At 40.4% G+C, this 19,709-nt stretch overlaps 1 protein-coding gene across 1 annotated transcript in view; it reads left to right on the top strand.

Moving 5' to 3' along the window:
* Positions 1 to 19,709, top strand: part of GPC6 (glypican 6) — a 1,246,313-nt gene that overhangs the window by 404,835 nt on the left and 821,769 nt on the right. Inside the window, exon 2 of the mRNA XM_075061526.1 lies at positions 1,132 to 1,290. Within this exon, the coding sequence (XP_074917627.1) occupies positions 1,132 to 1,290 (159 nt within the window). The remainder of the gene's footprint in view (positions 1 to 1,131; positions 1,291 to 19,709) is intronic.

The raw sequence follows: 19,709 nt of genomic DNA, 5'->3' as shown, positions 1-19,709 counted from the left end.
ATCTAATCCTTGAGCTTTGTCCATCGTCTTATTTGCATCATATAAAAGCTTGCAGAGGAATTTAATCAGGATATAGTATATGAAAAGCTAAATGCTTTTGTTGCTTTACAAGAAGAGGCCTATCATTTTTCTTACTTCTCAGCAGGGAGGTGGAATTCTCTCCTTTCATACAGCCCAGGCTAAACATTTCTGACACCCAGAGTACATCATCAATTGGAGATTCACATTTCATGTAATAACAGGCCATTTTAATTTCATGAGCTACAGAATTGGCTTCCACGTGGAAATTGCACTGAAGAAGGCAATATTGTCACTGCATAAAGAGAGAAATCTATTGAATTAAATAAGAGGCTTTCATTACCTTTTACGTTGCATTTCCATGTAGCGTAAGCATTAATTAAACCCTTCATCACGTTCTTGCTTCAAGTGGAGCATTTGCTGTGTCTGACAAGAAATGTCATCCAAGAAAATGTGTCGAACCCAAACATTGCTATTAAAATACACTTGTTTGAGCAGAAGGGAGGAAGTGGAAAGAAAGTGTTGCTGTACTAAGGTAGTCAAACAGGGAGAAGGACACATCAGGGGAACATCCTCTTTCTTCCCTTTTCTCCCCAGGCCAACCCTTTGTGTCTAACAGAGTATGGCAAAGCTGCCAAAACTTGTAATTCTCATATCGGAGGTCTGGTAGAGAGAAAGCTCTGAAAGCTTTATTACTAGCCTTGTCACGGGGTATTTCTCAGAACATTTCAGGTGCAAGCAAGGAGCAAGCAACAGTCCTCGAGATTTACGTAAAGGGATTCTTCAATTAAGAATCAGTTTAACCTTGAGAGAGTCTTATTTGAACTGCAAAGCTTACCAAAATAGCATTGCAAAGACAAAAGTCCCTATTTGGCAAGGAATCCAAGATTGAGGCCAAATTGTAAGTCAGATGCAAAGTGTTCCCATATTAGGACTGGAGGGTCACGGAAATGGTCTAGCAGAGAGATGATTGTTTCTATGTTTGATCAGTATGTTTATTCATGCAATCTAAATAAAAAGTGTGGATTTCATGAGCACTGTATCCATTAAGGTAATCACAACCCGTTGCTCATTTTTTATAAGTAAACAATATACTTTCTCTTACTATTGCAGGGGAACATTTGAGAATCTGTCCTCAGGAGTATACATGCTGCACCACAGAAATGGAGGACAAGTTGAGCCAACAGAGCAAATTGGAATTCGAAAACTTAGTGGAGGAAACAAGTCACTTTGTGCGCACCACCTTTGTGTCCAGGCACAAGAAGTTTGATGGTAGGTTGGGATATAATTTGTTTACTCTTTAAAGGTTGAGAAAATGAGCCTTCCAATTGACTTCCGGAGTTGTACATGAGTCCATTATTCAGAATATATTCTGATTTTGTTTCCTTTACAATTTGATACCACTGTTGCAGTTATCACTTTGGCTCAGATAAGGGTTAACTTTACAGCTTGCACCCTTTATCAGCTCTGTGACTATTGCCTTTAATTACAATAACATAAAGAATCAGGCAGCTGAGTGTCTGCAGACTTGGCTAATTTTTTTTTTTAAGAGAAGGAGAGAGATCAGCATAAGAGACATAATTTTTCCTCTCCTAATTTCAAATGCAATTTTTAGGCTTGCAATTACATTCGTTGTTGCAAGATGAACTATGGACCTTCCATGATTTTTTTTTAGGGTCAAGGTTTTTTTGTAGTCTGTAGCCTGGCTTACTCTTTCTTCTGAGTGCCAGCACTTTCCCTGTGAAGTATAGTGTCCTTCTGGCACCCATGGCTTACATACACATGGGAGGAATTTCACTACAGACCACTCAGGAAGTAATGAAATCTTCTACTTCTACAATAATTGACAGACAGATATTTGGTTATTTTTCTTTCCATTCAGTACTATGATCTCTCCTTTCTCCAGTTTAGGAAGATCTGGGAAAGGGATCAGAGACTTGCTCTAACAATTCACCCACAGTAGTCTTCTTTAGCAATGAATGTAAAATGATTTTTTTCTCCTCTGGGCACTGTTTATTAAATAAATCTTTCTCATTATAAACCACAAAGTAGTAAGTGCTAAAAACTAGTTTAATATGTTCAATCACCGCTTTGTTCATATACATATTCATCTGAGATCTAGATATATTTTGACGGTCTCTTTCTATGTATTTCATAATATGTATATGTGGGAAAGATGCGTCTCTTTAGGAACTGTGTATGGCACATGCCCAGAGTATAACCTGCATGGCAAAGGAGAAGCAGAGTTTTCTCTGCATGTTTCTCTCCCCATGCAGAACTTCTACTGGAATGTAAGTTTTGAGTGGAACTGGTAAACCCTGCTGAACATGACAAGGATCTTTGGACATCTCTTGTTGCTGGAACAGGATGGAAGAATAGAAATGTGTTAGACTGAATCTCCAAAAGGGATTGGAAGTTTGGCTAGGGGACAATGAAGGCTCATTTGTGTAACATCATGGGGATAGCCAGTTGAATGCTGATGCTGTGTGGGAAACTGGAAACCAGTATCAGCAATTCTATGTATAAAGAGTGAGGATGTGTGTTGTTGTTGTTTTATTATTTTATTTTATTATATTTTAATTTTCAATTAAGAAGCCAAAAGGGAGCAGGGGAAGGTTCCACATTCAAGTTGTAAAGTGAAATGCTGAGAGAGATTGTAGCTTTTAGGATAATACCATTTTCCTTATTCCATTAAAGTTTTGCTTTGCTTTGAGAAGAATGTAACTTTCTGTGATAGCTTCCCACTGTCACATGACAAGGAAGACAAGCAACTTTGGTCAGGAATAGCTAGTGATGATGGGAGGGGGGAGGGTGTGAAGAGGCGCACTGTGGAAAGTTTTAGGGAGGCATATATTTCCCACTTCTTTCAGCAGAGGAGAGAAGGCTGCTGTGGATTCCCTATCACCTTCTCCCAGCCTCAATGTTACTATAATTTACAGTGTGGAAACAGATCCTTGGAGGGAATGCTGGTAACGTGCATTCAGGTAACAGAGTGATGGTGTGGTATGAATTTATTATTTAATCTTTTAATTGTGTAACTTGTTGCATGAGATTTGGAGCTGACTGTGTAGAGTGCACCTTCAGGATTCTGTTTGGCTTGTGAAAATTTAAAAGCTTCATTAATATTCAAAGATGTGCAATATTCAAAGATGAGTTTGTAAATAGAAGTGAAAACTTAACACTTTCAAAAGCAGCTGTAGGGATTTCTTCCATTTGTGCATGGAAACCAATATAGTCAATAGAATCTGGTGAGTTATGTAGGTTACTAAAAATGCTTGCAGATGGTCAATAGTTTGTCACAGATTTCAGCTGATTCCTTTTTGTACTCTTGATAATTCGATGCCTTTTTATATTACTACAATGAACAGCTAAGGCTGTGGTGGATTCTCCATCACCTGAAGTCTTTAAATCGAGACTGGATATCTTTTTAAAAGACGCTGTAGCTCAAAAAGAAATTATGGGCTTGGTGCAGATATTACTAGATGAGGTTTTTTGGCCTGTCTGATGTAGAAGGTCAGACTAGATGATTGTAATGGACTCTTCTGGCTTTGGAATCTGTACATTTATGAATGTTCTTTTATTTTTTTTAAGAGAGTGCTTGTCATGTGAAGTTCAAGCATTGTCACTGAACAACTGAGCTTCATTTCATAGTCCTTTAATCAGATTCTGCAATTGTTCTGGAGGTATCCTTTTTATATCCAAGGAATGTTAAGTCCACTGCAGATATTCCCATGGAATAACATACCCATCACATAGCCTTCATCTTCACTATAGGGCTACCTATCATCCGTCTGGGCTTTGAAGCAGTTTAAAATGGTAGGACACTATTTATGCTGTAAGAACAATTAGATTTTTAGACTAATTGGACTGTAAATTCTTCGAGGCTTGGACCATCTCTCTCATTCTGTGTTTGTACAGTGCCTAATACAGTGGGGTCATGGTCCACGATTAGGGCTTGTAGGCACTACCACAATACACATAATAAAATAAATAAAATAATGTGTGGGTGTTTAATGGAAGTTGCTATCTAGTACTTGTGTTCATCAAGGGATTCACGTATCAACAACCAAAATACCTATGTGTCTGTGCATATGTTGAAAATTTTGGCACAAGTGAAACAAAACACATACAAAAAGTCATAAATATAATGGAAGAGGTTTTTAGAAAAACCTTATTAATAACTTAAGCAGTGAAAGTAGCAAAGAGTCCTGTGGCACCTTATAGACTAACAGACCTATCGGAGCATGAGCTTTCGTGGGTGAATACCCACTTCGTCGGATGACATGCATCCGACAAAGTGGGTATTCACCCACAAAAGCTCATGCACCAATAGGTCTGTTAGTCTATAATGTGCCACAAGACTCTTTGCTGCTTTTACAGATCCAGACTAACACAGCTACCCCTCTGATACTTAAGCAGTGAATTCAAGGCTGATCTTAGCCTTGTTTTAGGAAAGGACTGGAAGAGCATAAGGGTAATGTGCAAAACTTCCACTTTGCATTATGTTCCAGCTCGTTTCATGAGTCTCAAAAATACCACTTCACACACTTTACATGGATACTAGTTTTCAGTTACAGATGGAGGTGGTAGGTCCACCTGTTATTAAGGTTGCCTGACATTTCCCATTAGAGGACCTTGTTTTTAGTTTCTTATAATGTTGACAAACTTTAACCAATTGGGCTGAAATTTTCCATGCTAGGTGTCAGGTTCAGGCTTAATTATTTTGGGGAAAATTACAGCCAATATGGTTCAGCACTTTCCAAGAATGAGGCTAGAGGCAAATGCAGTGTTTTGCCCATTTAAAATATTGTGGTGACCTTCATTTTGAATAATTCTAGTGCCCCTTTGCTTTGGAGCAGGGACTTGAAACTTAGCAGGGAGCCAGGCTTTTTGTCCTTGTAAAAATCTGCCCTAAACTGGCTACGTTCATGGACCTTTTAAAAATCATGGTGGTGGTGGTAGTGAACTCGTACTGGATGGGCAAAGAGACTGGTTAAGGAATTAGGGAGAAGGTACTGAGATTGGATGAGGAGCGCAGGGAGAGGAAGATTAAGACTGGGAACCAGGGACAACCAGGAATGTACATGTGTGGAGGTGGCTGGAGATGAAGGTATGGAAGACAGACAGGTCATATGAGCAGATATGGGAAAGAGGGAACTGTGAATGTCTTGGTAACGAACCTGTGACTGGGATGAGAAGCCTGAGGAATGGAGATTGGGATGGACTATGCAAGGAGAATGAGACTGGAACAAGGAGCTGGGGTGGAGAAGAGTCAGGACAGGTACAAGCACACGTTGAAGGTGAAAAGGCAGAAAAGGCATGCTTGTAGAGTAAGGGCAGAAGAATCTGGGAACCCCAAAGCATACTCCCTCCAGAGCTTAAAACAAAACTCAGGATTTCTGAGGGCTCGTCTTTATGGAGGGACAGTGCATAGGGACAAAGTGGTTGTAAATCCGTGGTACACTAGTTGACTACATACTAACTGGCCACCTGGACCCATGATCCCATGCAGAAAAATTCTGTAGTATACTATAGAACTCTTATCATGAAGTAAGAATGGTCCACGGCTAGGTTGTGTGCAGCATGCTGGGGTATAAATCTATGGTGCAATAGCTTGCCACTCAGTAACTCTTTGTATAGGTAAGTCCTGAGTCTCACTACTCCTCTGCTGTCAGCAAATACTTGTGAAACTCGCTGGCAAACAGTCAGATACAGCAGTGGTCCCCAACGCGTTGCTTGTGGGCACCATGGCGCCTACCAGGGCATTTATGTGTGCCCGCCTAGTGCCCAGCAGAGGAGAGAAGCTGTGGCCCTGCACCTACCGGGGACAGAGTGCTGTGGGATCCAGTGTTCTCTGTCCTCAGGACTTCTCTCTGGATTCATATATTATGTAATATTAAATATGATGTTTTTCATATTATTTAATGTACAAATACAAAATAAGCCTTGAAAAATTGTTGGCGCCAGCCACACTTCTGAAAACATGAATGTGCTACTGGCCACAAAAAGGTTGGGGACCACTGAAATACAGGATGACAACCTATTAATGCTATCACATACTCTTAGTGCACGCAGCAGATCTAAAGTTTTCAGCATCGCTGATGGCCAATGTGAGTGACAATATGATACCATATGATGGACTTTATGATTTTTCAGTTAATTTTTTCAAAACCCTGGGAAATTACACATACAACCACCCCACCCTAAATTAAAATAAACATTATTAAGGTGGCAAAGTCAAGTACTCAAAAATTAGGAAATCCCAGAATTAAGGTTGCCTGGGCAACGTTAACTTAGCCCACTTGTGCATATATATTATCTTGTAATCGTTAATCACATGATCATATACTATTTTTTCGTCAGGATCCCTGATTCAGTTACTGCACAGAATGGATGAACCTCACTTAATGAGCAACCTTAATACTGGCATTTACTAACTTTTGAGTGCTGGAAGTTGCAAACTAAATTTTTGTGTACTGTGTGTTTGTGTGTGTGTAATATAGAAATATTATATGATATGCATAAAACAGGTGCTAAGCCTGTAATGTGTTTTGTGTGTTTGGATCTCTGAATTCATATAGAACCCCATTATAATCGCATCCCAACACTCTGTCTCCAATCTGGTGGGAAGGATCAAAGCCTGCCGAGCGTGATCCCAGCCACCCCAGATCCACCCAAGAGATCATTAATTTTGTAATGAACAGCTACGTGAGCTAAGAGACTTCATGATCGCTAGAGACAGATATCTACTGCCCAAGTCTCCATGCCAATGGCTCTACCTGCTTGTCATATTACACTGTTATACTTGCAAGTTTCACATTTGTACAGATGATTCAGTGCTTCGTGTCCCCCAAAATCTTGTCCAAGGAAGAATAAGAATAGCGATCATTCTGGGCAAACTGTATTGCAAACCAATAGCAAAATACCTCTATTAGAAATAGACTTGCTAAACATTTGAAAGACAGAATGACAAAAAATTCACAGGAGATCAAGAATATTTGGAGTCTCAGCAGGCATAGTTTTCTCTTTTAGTTCAGGGCTTTGAACAGAACTGATCCATGTAGTGATCAGGTGCTTCTCATCACTAGTAACTGACAAGCAATCAAGTGCTAATTCTTAGACCCCCCACTGCATACCAGAGCAGCTTAAAATATATTATGCTCCCAGTGTAGTTGTAATATTATCATCTTATTATCACCATTTCCCTTGCATGGTGGCTTTGCTGAGCAGCTGTTTCACAGATATGCCAATTTCTTTTAAGTATTGTTTTATCAGCAGCTGAAACCAACTCTACCACAGGGTTTTTCCCCTGAATGTTAATGAGCAGACGAGTATCTGTTCAGTGACATTTTCTCGCTAATCCTTTGAGTAACTACAGGCAAGTTACAGAAAGAATTTTATTTCAACTAAATTGATCTGATACTGATCAAAGAAATGCTGTCTCCTCATCCATATGAAAATCATGGAAAAGGTTTTGTTCTAATAAATGGTATTATAGAAGTGAAAGGGTGTCTGAGAATAGTTGTCAGCAACTTTAGTGGACATGGCTAGCCTTGAGCAGAATGTGTGAGACATTTAAGAAAAATATCCTGAACAGAATAAAGAAAAAGCTTCATCTGTATCGATCTATCCCTTGGACTTATCAAGGTAGTGTCCCAACCTCTTTTTACAGCCATAGAGACCCAGGGATCCATATGCTTGTTGCCATTTATATTCTTTAGAGACCCTTCAGCTGGCGCTGCATATTTTGTAGAGTAAGAAAGAGGGCTATAAAGATAGTCCTAAAAAGCAATGTCAGTAAAAATAACCATCTCTTTCTATCATGTGTTGTTTACGCAGAATTTGTAGATTAGAGTGATTTGCGCATCCCCTGGCATCCTTGGCTAAACAGCAACTCCCTATTAGTAGATTTTGTAACGTAATGAACCTCTATTGCCAGACACACACTGCTCAAAATAAATTGATCTTGAAAAAGTTAGTGTAAAATCAGTTATATAATTAATAATCAAATCCATTTTCTGCCCCCAAGACTTCCTGTGTGATCTTGGACAAGTCACTTACATTGTCTGTGTCTTAGTTCCCCTTCTGTAAAATTGGGATTATAGCACTTTGCTACTTCCCAGGGGAGTTGTGAGGATAAATACATTGAAGATTGGATGTGTCCACATAACACTCACAGGGGCCATATAAGTACTTCAGATTGATTGGATGGGGAAAATGCTTTTTTGATCCATTAAAAACTTTTGAATAATATTTAATCTGGCCTGAAACTCTGAATAAGAAACTTTGGGCCAAATAGAATTTTTTTTTAATGTTAAGGGAGTCACTAAGAATTAAAACAGCTTTTCAACCTTAATGGCCCAATCCTGCAAACACGTATGCACGTGAATAACATTCCTTATGTGTCAAGTATCAGAGGGGTAGCTGTGTTAGTCTGGATCTGTAAAAGCAGCAAAGAATCCTGTGGCACCTTATAGACTAACAGACGTTTTGGAGCGTGAGCTTTCATGGGTGAATACCCACTGCGTCTGACGAAGTGGGTATTCACCCACGAAAGCTCACGCTCCAAAACATGTGTTAGTCTATAAGGTGCCACAGGATTCCTTATGTGAAAACACTGAAGCCACAAGGAACTGCTCATGTCATTGAGGTCTTCTGATGTGTATGGAACCAGAAACAGGCCCTAATTACGGAATCAGTGTCTTAACCGTTGGATGTTAATGACAGCTACCGATTTGTAACTTTGGATGAATTACTGTAATTTTATTTGTATTGTCAGAGCACTGAGGAGCTCCATTCAGGGACATGATCCCATTGTGCTAGGCCCTTGACAAACGCAGAATAAAAGGACAGTCCCTGCCCCAAAGACAAATGATAGATGCCCTCATTTACCTACTTGTAATCCTTTGTCACAAGCTGCTGTCCATTATGTGATATGCACCAAAAGTAAACCTTGATCTAAGAAGCAGAAATAAGGGTAGCGTCTCTAATCTAGGCTGCAAAGCAACAATACCTACCTACAGGATAATGGAAACAGTTATCTTATTACTTCTTGCTTGTGATTCTTGATATTCATTAAATGGACAAATAGTAGTTTTGACATGAATCTCTTAACTAGTGTGTTATTGTTTTACCGCTGTCCTCCTTACATTATACTTTTATTGCTTTCCAAAGAAGGGACAGCTCAGTGGTTTGAGCAATGGCCTGCTTAACCTAGGATTGTGAGCTCAATCCTTGAGGGGGCTGTTTAGGGAACTGGGGCAAAAGTCTGTCTGGGGGATTGGTCCTGGTTTGAGCAGAAGGTTAGCTTAGATGACTTCCTGAGGTCCTTTACAACCCTGATACTCTAGCTGGAAAATTAAAAGCAAACCTTGAAATAATATGGCTGGAAGCAGGAACTCTGGAATCCTAGAAAGCTAGGTGACACAGTAAACCAATACCCTCACATCTCTGCTCATTTCAGATAACTCTCACTTTTAAAATTTCTTTTCTTAAATAATGGCTCCTTGTCCTCTTATTATTTCAGCCCACCTGTTCCACTTTGCTGAACTGTCTTTCTTGGAAATGACACTTCCCCTGACTGGCAGCAGTATTCCCAGAAATGTCATATTTAGCACTGCAGTGATTGGTTTAAGGATTTAAAAGACAATAAGTGCTTGTGTGCCATGAGTATGCTTTTAATACACCAGTTAAATCAGGCCCAGTGATTGTGATGTGATCTCCCGGTGCCTGGGATTGTGAGCCACTTTGTTACCCCATGCCTCATCAAGAGAGAGATTTGCTTGTGTTTAATGGGGTGTCAGCTCCATGACACCATCAGCCTGTTTGCCATGCAAACAATCTCCTCTGCAAATCCTTTCTTTGCCTGGCAGGATAACAATAGATGCACCCTAATATCTGAGATCCTCCGAAAACATCCCCCTGTAGTATCCAGCCCCTGTCACTGGACACTCACAGTAATTACCAGGTTTGCTATTCCCAATGGAACAGTAAAGATGCAGCTTGACCAGTACAGCTCAGGATGAGGCCCTTTATAACATTACAGCACTAAAATATGCTTATAGGGAGGCAATCATGAGCTTATTATCAAAGATTAAGATTTGAAAGATACTGAGTAAGAATAATGGAAACAGAAATGATAACGCATAAAACAAAATATAATATGCAACTTTTGCTCTATACCAGTGTTTCTCAAACTGGGGTCATCGCTTGTGTAGGGAAAGCCCCTGGTGGGCCGGGATGGTTTGTTTACCTGCCCCGTCTGCAGGTCCGGCTGATCGCAGCTCCCACTGGCTGCAGTTCGCCGCTGCAGGCCAATGGGGCCTGCTGGAAGCGGCAGCCAGTGAGTCCTTCTAGTGTAACTAGTGAGCTGGGCATCTGCATATATGAGTGATAGATTGCTTGCCACAGGCTTCATCACTGTTGTGGGATTTCATGCATGAATAGAAACAGATTTCATGCATGAATTTAACCATTTCTAAAAAGAAACATTGGAACAAAGTGAAATAGTAGTATCTTAAAAATGTCAAACAAGAGTTCAATCCATTTGATTCTGGGCTCAATCCATGTATTCAAGTCCATGGTATCTGTGGGAGTTTAGGCAAGGATTGAGAAGCATATCGTTGCCCTATCAAATTTTAGGGGTCCCAGTTCCGCAACCCTTTCTTTTCCTTAGCTACTGACTGCCATTGAAATCAATGGGCTTATTCGTGTCTGTAGGAGTTGTAGGACTTGGTTTAGTGTTTGCAGCCATGGTTGAAGGAGGAAGACTATTTACGGCGTACCGCAGGAAGAATCTTTTTTTATTGTTGATTATATTACATTCATGTGTGAACCTACATTCCTTCTGGCACCTACAACTCCCTACTGAACTCAGAGGAGACTTCAGAGTGCAGGAAAAATGTGTAATCAGGCCCATCAAACGCACAGCTTGAAGGGAAGTGATGTTAATATCCATAGCAATAAGCATTTTTCCGGCTTTAAATAAAATGCCCAAAGGGCTTAGTTAGATCGATGTACCACTTTTCTGGACCCCTTTTACAAACACCTTAATTAGAAGATATACTATTATGATGTCAGAAAGACATATGATGCTGATCATGTCTGTGTCAGTACTTTTAGAATTATTTGGATTACAGTTTCCTTGGGAAACCTGACACTACTTTATATATACTAAGATAAAAGAAGGATTTGTTAAAATTTATTCTATATTGATTTTTATACTACCTGGAGCATAAACCAATGCTATACAAAAAATAAAAATCAAGACATAGTAGGGCATCTTGACATGGTAAATAATTAAGGAAATAATTTTACACCTACAATAAAGAATTGTACATAAAAAATGAAGTATACCTAAAGCTCAAAAGAGGCCTCTTTCATATCCTTCGTATTGTAGGTGAACATCAAACTCATGTTTTGATCTTTCTACACCGTTACCAGGAAAACTGGAACAAGATCCTGATGTGCATATTGGAAATGTAGTCAGAGAGAGAAAGGGAAAGCAATATTTGTTTTGTAGCAAATAATAAAAGGAAGCATTGATCAATAAAATCTTTTATTAGCTTAAAATACTGGAAGATCATGTAGAAGCAACAAAAATGGATGGGATAAAATGGTATTGTTAGAGATTATTGTTGTGCAAATGAGGAATCTTTGTTTCTGTCTTAGGCTTGTACCCGGCACTGATGTCCTATATATTTTTCTTGTTAAATCCTCTCCTGCTAAGCTAAAACCTTACATTTCATTCCAACATTAGCTTTCTTTTATCAATATAATGAATACGTTTAGGGCTTTTGTGGGAGATCTCCGGATTCTCCGACAATACTGGATATGGCAGTATATGAACCAGTGTCACAAGGTGAACCTTAGTATGCTATTCAGACATAGTAGCACCCAATTTCAAATCAACTAAAAGATTTTGTCCTTTTAAATTAGAACTAAGCATTTTTTTTTCTGCTAAAAGGAATAGGGAAAATTGGTGAAACTATTATGTTACAATTATTCCAGCAGCTAAAAGACAATTATTCTTAGCAGTTTTTAGAGATGAAATACCCAGAGCTATGTCTGACGTGGTTATTTTATTTTGCTATATGATTTCAAAGTTGACCTCTGACGACCTGGGAGCCTTATAGGTCACTGGCAAAATCAGACAGGAGGAAGAAAAAAAACAAATAAGACATCTGACTTGTGAAAGCAATCACAAGTGTCTTCTTAATGCATGTGCAGTTGTGGCACAAATAGCATCAAATTAAAGTAAATCAGCACCTTGTTTTTGTCAAACAGCAGTTTTCAGGTTCTTAGTAAGTAAGGGGCAGGCCCTGCATCTCTTAGGGAATTAGTTCTTAGCCTATTAAAAAGCTCTTAACAGACTATCCAAATGAAATTGAACATTATCACTTTTGCTAATAGACCACCTATGAACATCTGTGGGGAGTTTTGCAATAACTTTTCAGCTTTTGTTTGTTAAACATGCCAGGACTAATGGAGAATCATATTTATATAGTGCCGGAGCATTGACCAAACATCTCTTCCTACTGTCTTGCCACAGAAGGCACATCAGGAATCAGATCTTGATTTTATCTAGAAGTACTGAGCTTCACAGCTTAAACAGGCCAACCTCTCTAATTGGACTAAAGCAATATTTACTCATTAGATAACACAGAAGAACGACCTCCTCACCAGGTCTGTTGCTTCACTGTCTCAACGGTTCCCTTTTTTCCCTAACTGGAGAGAATGGCATCTTTCACAATTAAAATTGCCATTAACTTCCAGCTGCCAACTTTACTATAAACCATACTAGTAGGTCACAAAGTTCATGGTTCACAGCTTGTACGGGTGGGAAAAGGGAAAAAAAGGAAATCTACTTTTGCCTCCAGTAGGGTTCCTTCTCTGAAGCCATTAGCAATAGATGTTCAAAAGACATTGCAGGGAAGGATTCTCATTTTGTATACTGATGGAGTGGTGCTCACAGTTGCGCCAGATGCTCATGCTGCTATGTGGATTAGGATGCTTCTGTAGTTGTAGTTGCTGTTCCTTGCAAAATCATGTTGCTGAAATTCAAGGCACAAATATCATTAATTAGATACAGAGAACTCTTTATGACCATTTATGCAGTCAACATGTATAGTTTTGGCCTAGACCATAAAATGTGTACATTAAATGTTATGTAATAGACTTTTCTCTTAACAATGGAAGATTCATGTGAGGTAGGGGGTGAGGAAAGAAGCTAGAGATGACAGATTCGTAAGTGAGCATACAATATATAAAAATGTAAAATGTCTAAAAAAATTTTGCAAAAGTTTGTTTTCCTTGTCAGAATGACAGAACCAGTTTTCATATTTACTTATTACCATACTCTCTGCTTTTCTCTTACAAATGCTTCAGGAACTGGATACAGCAGAGTTTGCCCAATTTAAGACTCTTTACTCCATGATTAGACTTTACTAAGTCTTCTGACATCTTCCTTTTTTCTGACACTATCACCTTATTCTGGCTAAGAGCAAATGCCGCATATATATTATTCACAGAGGTGGGAAACAAATGTAGGAGCAACCATTTCTTTGTCTTAAAGAAACAGAAATTAGAAATGGAAACAACCTATTAAATCATCTTGTTCAAACCCTTATCAGTGTGGGATTACTCTTTAAAGTATACTCTTGAGTATTTTGTCCAGCCCAGTTTTAGAAGATTCACACAACGGATGACTACCACTTCCTTTTAACAAATATCCATAGATTAAGCCCTAAATTTGTCCTGCTTTTCAGCCTTCATTTTTTTTATTGAGTGATTTCTTTTTCCATCAGAAGAACAAGTATTTTAAAAAGATTAATGAATGTAAGCCTTCCAACTCCCTGTGACCATTCTGTAATTGGGGAAACTGAAGCTAATAGAGGTGAAATGATTTTCCCCAGGTCATGCAAGTTGCTAGCAGCAGGTTTGGAAAGAGAACTCAGCTCTGCTGACTTGCAGTCCTATAGTTGTTTCCTATGCACTTTGTTTCAATCCCTAAAATAAATTATCTCCCTCCTTGAAGTTTCATTTTTCCTCATAATTCAGTGCTTCCATCACTTCAATCAATTTTGGTTCTCTTTCTTTATTCCTTCAAGGTGCTTACAGTTTGTTAGAGCTGCAACGTCCCAGACATGCACACTGTATTCTACATGGAGTGTCAGCAATGCCATAAAAAGAGGAACTGCCATCTCCTATGTCCATGATTTGATATGTTTTCCTATCCAGAAACTAAATTGAAGTTTATTTTGCTGCAACATTGCATTGCAAGTTTACAGCAAATTTGTTGCACCAGGATAGTTTTTGGCATCATTTCAACCTTTGTCCTCAAGAAATATCTTTCTATTTCTATCTTGGCTTTTTTACCTTAGCTGTATTTGTTTGCATTTTTCCAGGTGGAATCTATTTTGTTTTCTGCCCATGTTTCTAATCACATAAGGCCTCTTAGTCTTATTTCTTTGTCTTCATTGGTGGTTGTAACATACCTCCTGTTTTGGTATCATCTATAATATAATTAATGTGCTATTTACTCCTTCTTCCAGGTGATTAATAAATAGGTCCTTAAAACAACAACAAGAACAAACAAAAAATCTCACCCATGAATTACACTGCAGGGCAACACCAGCAAACTCCACTCTCCAACTTTCCCCCAGTAATTTGTGTCTTGTACTGCCAAGCTTTCTTCTTCTAGACAATACAAGCTCATGGAAAGTCCATCATAAATCCTGTTATCTCAAATGGAGTTCCCCAAACACACCAATCCAGACACACATTGGTTTAGATAAAACAATAAAACAAGTTTATTAACTATGGAAAGAGAGATTTTAAGTGATTACAAGTAATGAGGCATAAAAATCAGAATTGGTTTAAAAAAATTAATACCTAACTTAACAAACTAAATGAATTCAAAGCAAAGGTCACTCTGACCACATGCTTCAGCAGTTTTACTACCTGGATTCCTTTTGACCAGGACCCATCCCCCAATTCAGTGTTACTTTCCTTTTCCTTCAGGTCATTTTGATGCCATGGGCAGTGAGAAAGGGAGGAATATTTTGAGGGCATCTGTTCTCCTTTCTTATAGCTTTCTTTTTCGTTGAAAATCATCGCCAGCTGAGGTGCAGGAGACAAAGTCTATGGAGAAGAGAACCTCCAGCTGTTTCTTTGCCAAGATGTACATGTCTGGTTCAAACCCTTTTTTCCTGCCAAAGGATGGCTACTCAACCTGGTGAGAGTCCATTCGATCTTAGTGATACCTGGCTTAGGTGTCCATTTGCCTTTTGTTCTGAATAACTGGTTTGTGGTGTTTTTTGGAGACTTGGAACACGTCTCAGTAATATTATACAGTAGAATCTTATAACTTGACATACAATATTTCCAAATACATTTTACCAGGACAATAATGTTCAGCAAATTGAATTTTCAAATGATACCTCACAATGCATACTTTGTACAAAATTTATCATAGTCTTGTGAAAGGGATGAGCATAAGGGTACAGGATGTCCCAGTGACCTGATTATAAAATTGTGAATACGCACTACAGTACAGTTGCAACATTTCATGTCTGTTAGATCCTCTTGGCTACGTGCATTCCGTATAAGTTCGTTTATGAGAGATTTTTGTTGCAGTTTCCCAAAACCTTGTATTTACCTTATTCCCACACTCAATTGGAAACTAATTATCCCCATGTCATATTCTTTGAACAGCTGTAAACTCAGTGCAAAATATTTTTTACCCACAAAGGAAGCAAGGCACCGACTTATGTTTAAGCTGGAGACAGATTGTTAGGCACAGATTGTTAGTCAATCTCCCTTTCCCTCCAAGGTATGAGGGAAGCTCATTCTTGAAAATCATGGACATGCCAGAATACAGATACATACGAAGTATGCACTTAGGTAAGTGTATATTCATCTTGTGGCAGCAGCTGCTCTTCAGTGTCTCTTCTCACTTTTCATTCTGAGCCTTATAGTTGTTCAAGAAAATACACTGGTATCTCAGCTCTCAGTGGGTGGTAGCTGTTACATATAGTCATATAAACACACATATGTGGTTGTTCGTGTTTTAATGGCGACCACAGTATTTTATAATATTCCACAGTTTTATTTAACACTTTAGCTCTGTAGGCGTCCATTTGGCGTGGTATAAATAATTTTCTGCTTTATGTCTGTGTGTGTATGTGTACTATTTGGAACAGAACTATGCTATGACATGATCATGTTGCATGCAGTGGCAAAATTATATTCCAGCCATTTGATCTGCTCAGGACTGAGAGCGAGAACCCAGGAGCTGAGTAGTGTTGTGTTGTGCTCTATTTGCACCACAGAAATCTTAGTTTGGAATAGACAAGAAAAAGAAATGTAAACCAACACACACACACACAATGTATCTCTTCTCTCTATACTGGAGTGGTCAAACCACAGCTCGTGAACCACATGCGACTCTTTTAAAGTTAAAATGAGGCTCATGGAGTCCCTCAGCTGCCGTTCACCCATTCTCTACTTACCAGACTGGGAGAGCGGGAGCTCAGGGCTTCTGCCCTGTGGTGGGATGGTGGAGCTAGGGGCTTCTACCAGAGATGACTGGTGCCTGCTGAGAGTGGGGGGACACAATTTAAAGATTTGACCCCTGCAACAGCTTGAGTAATGCCCCTCAGGCACACCTCATCTCTTACCCTCAACAGTCCCCCCACTCCAACTCCCAGGTCTTTTTCACTGCCTGTCCCCATGGCCTCAGTGTCCAGCTTGCTGGCTTTGGCAGCTGTTGCACGAGGGGAGTGGTGGTACCATATGACCAAGCAGGGCCAGCAAACCCTGGAAAAAATCTGGGGAGGCATGTGACTCCATATCGCCCCCCACACACCCCCTCCATGCATCGCCTCTGGTTTCTGACTAGTGTGGGGGGAGGAGTCTTGGGGCTTCAGCCTCATGGGGCATGCCTCTGGGGTTTGGAGATTCAGCAGGAGTGAGATGTCCCTCCTGCAGGGCTGGAGCACCGAGCCCCCACAGGTACCCCCTGGCTCTTGAACTTCTGAAGATTGTCATATGCAGCTTGGAGCATCAGGAAGTTTGGCCACCCCTGATATATAAATGTTATCTAATTGCAGGTGCAGAAAGAATATACACACACAAGTAGTAGATGTGTATTTGTACTTTTGCAAAAATATCCTAAGTGTCCATTCAGTCAGTTGACAGAGTGGGACACATGTGATTAGCTTGATGGCTGGCATTGCACCTGCTTGTACAGCATTTAGCTCTGAGCTATCTTACATCTTAAGGTTCAGTCTGTGGTGGATTGAAGAGAATCAGCATGTCATATCGGAGGTTTTCTTCTTGAAATATTTGTGCCAAGAATATCAAAATAAATGTTCTGACATCCCGTATGCAGCTATTGCTTGAATATAGCTTATTGAAAGACATTCCTGTTAAAATCAGTAACATGTGTATGATGTGTATACCTACTGTGTGAAATATGTATTACGCATGTGTATACATATAATATATTTATATACATAGATTAATTATCCATTATGAACATGTGACAAGGTTGAGACTCACCACCACAGCTCCTCCCACTGGTTGCTCCAGGAATTAACTCAGTCCAGTGGAACACCCTCTCCTGGTGGTGTCCCGTCCATTGTCTCGCCCTCGGTTGGCATCTGAGCCCATGTCGCTCTTCAGTTCGCGGAGTCCTCTTCCAGACCACTGCTCTCTGGCAGTGCCCCTTAGTCCGTTCACACTCCCTTCTGGGGGGAGAAGGGGTTGATCAGCAGTCTCTCTGCACCCCAGCCACCATGTGCAACCACACCCCACAAAGTCTAATCCCTCTCAGGGATCTGGCGTGGTCTGTTCTGGCTGCTCCCCACTGTCGATGCCTGGGTGTACTGCAAGGCGGGAAAGGATGGACCCAGGCCCGCCTACTACTCTGGGTCCCAACCCAGGGACCCTCTAGTGGCAGCCGTCCTGCCCTCCTTGTCTCCCTCCATCTGTACACGTTCCTGGGCCACTTCGCCTTCAGCCCCTCACACCAGCTAGGCCCTTCCCCTCAGGACCTGCAGCCTGTCAGACATCGGACTGGAGTTCCCTTCTGCTCCCCTGGCCTGCCCAGCACTGCGCTGTCCCTGGTGCTAGTCTCCCACCTTTGGAGACTGACATTCCCCTCTGGAAGGCCTGGGACAGATTGTCTGCTCCCTTCCTGAGCAGCCTTTTGATAGGGCTGAGTAGGGCCCTGATTGGCTGCCTCCAATCTGGGCTCTGATTGGCTCCCAATAAGCCCTTTTCTAATTGGTTCCCTGTCTGCACAGGCATACTGGCCTACTGCTCCCTAAATTCTCAGGGAGTTGGGCAGCTGCCCCACTGCAGAACATAACTGTATTATATGAATTACTGTAACTTTTTACAGTAAGGAAGGTTGCTCATCAAACAACCTCAGAGTGAATGTGTAGGACTTCAAAACTGCCTTAAGCTGAAAAGACTTTGGGTGATTATTACTAAGTAGTTTGAGTTGGCTTGTTGTGATTTCAGGTTTTATTTTTGGAAATAAAACAAGTCCTGAGGAAAGGAATATGAAGTGATCTCTGTGATTGGGTCTTTATTTTTTTCTTCTCTGGCTGATGAGTTTGTGCACCAGCTTACAGTAAGCAAGAGATATCTCCCACTACTCAGTCTCTCTGGATGAAGTCCTAAAAAAGTGACAAGATCTACATGCTATTCTGAAGAGTAACAGACTCAGGCTTTGTCAGCTTCCTCTGGCTCCAGGAGCCTTGTACTTGATAGTGCCCTGTCTTCAATATCCAGATGTCCAAATTCAGAGACTGCTAGCAGAAGCAGCCCAAATGCTGTGATTCTGCATAGGGATGGTGGCAATATATTAGGTTGTCAGGACCCAAACCATAAAGCGATTTTTAAAATCAAAATCAATATTTTATATTGATCCAGAAGCAAATAGAAAGCAAATATTAAAATAAGATAAAGTGTGTGTTGGAAGTAGTATCAGGACTGGAATTCAACTCAGTGTCAGTCAAAGGGAATTGGTTTGTGTAGAGAACCAAGAAGTTGTCTTCCCATTCTATTACAACTTTGACTAAACCCCTATTCCACTCAGAAGCTCTTTGTGCAGTCCTGTGCCTCAGTCCTTTGCTGCGGTTTTATCTGTTCACTTTTCTCTTTTTGCACTACCCCCAAGATCAGATTCCTTCAATTCTTTAACCCAGTTTATCCTGGGAGGCTTACTCCATGCCATTGATAGGCAATGATCTCAAGGGGACTAGATCACTTCTAAGCTGAGCTGCCCCAGTGCCACACTGTTCAAATTCTGCCCTCGGGTATTTGATCCTTGGTTCCTTCTTATCTATAGGCTGGGATGCTTTCTGCAGCTAGTTATCACTTGCATCTCTTATCTCTTGTTCACCTTTCAATATTGGTGTAGACAAGGTAGCCTCTATCCTGATTGACCCCGGGCCACCTCCATTGATTTTTCTCCCCCTCTGGGCTCTTGGACCTTGTCATGGAGTGCAGATGTGCCATCTCCATCTGTTTAACCTCCACCAGAGTCTGGATCTTTCCTCAATCAGGTGAAAGCTGTCCCTGCCAGCAGGTATATGGGATCTTGGGGAGCAATTACCACACAGGTGGGGTGCCAATTAATTTCTTTATTAAAGGAAAAATGAAGTGGTGGGAATTTAACA

The sequence above is a fragment of the Chelonoidis abingdonii genome, chromosome 1, assembly GCF_003597395.2.
Source record: "Chelonoidis abingdonii isolate Lonesome George chromosome 1, CheloAbing_2.0, whole genome shotgun sequence".
NCBI lineage: Eukaryota > Metazoa > Chordata > Testudines > Testudinidae > Chelonoidis > Chelonoidis abingdonii.
Note: the sequence above shows the minus strand (reverse complement) of the source record. Positions and strands in the feature narration are given on the sequence as shown.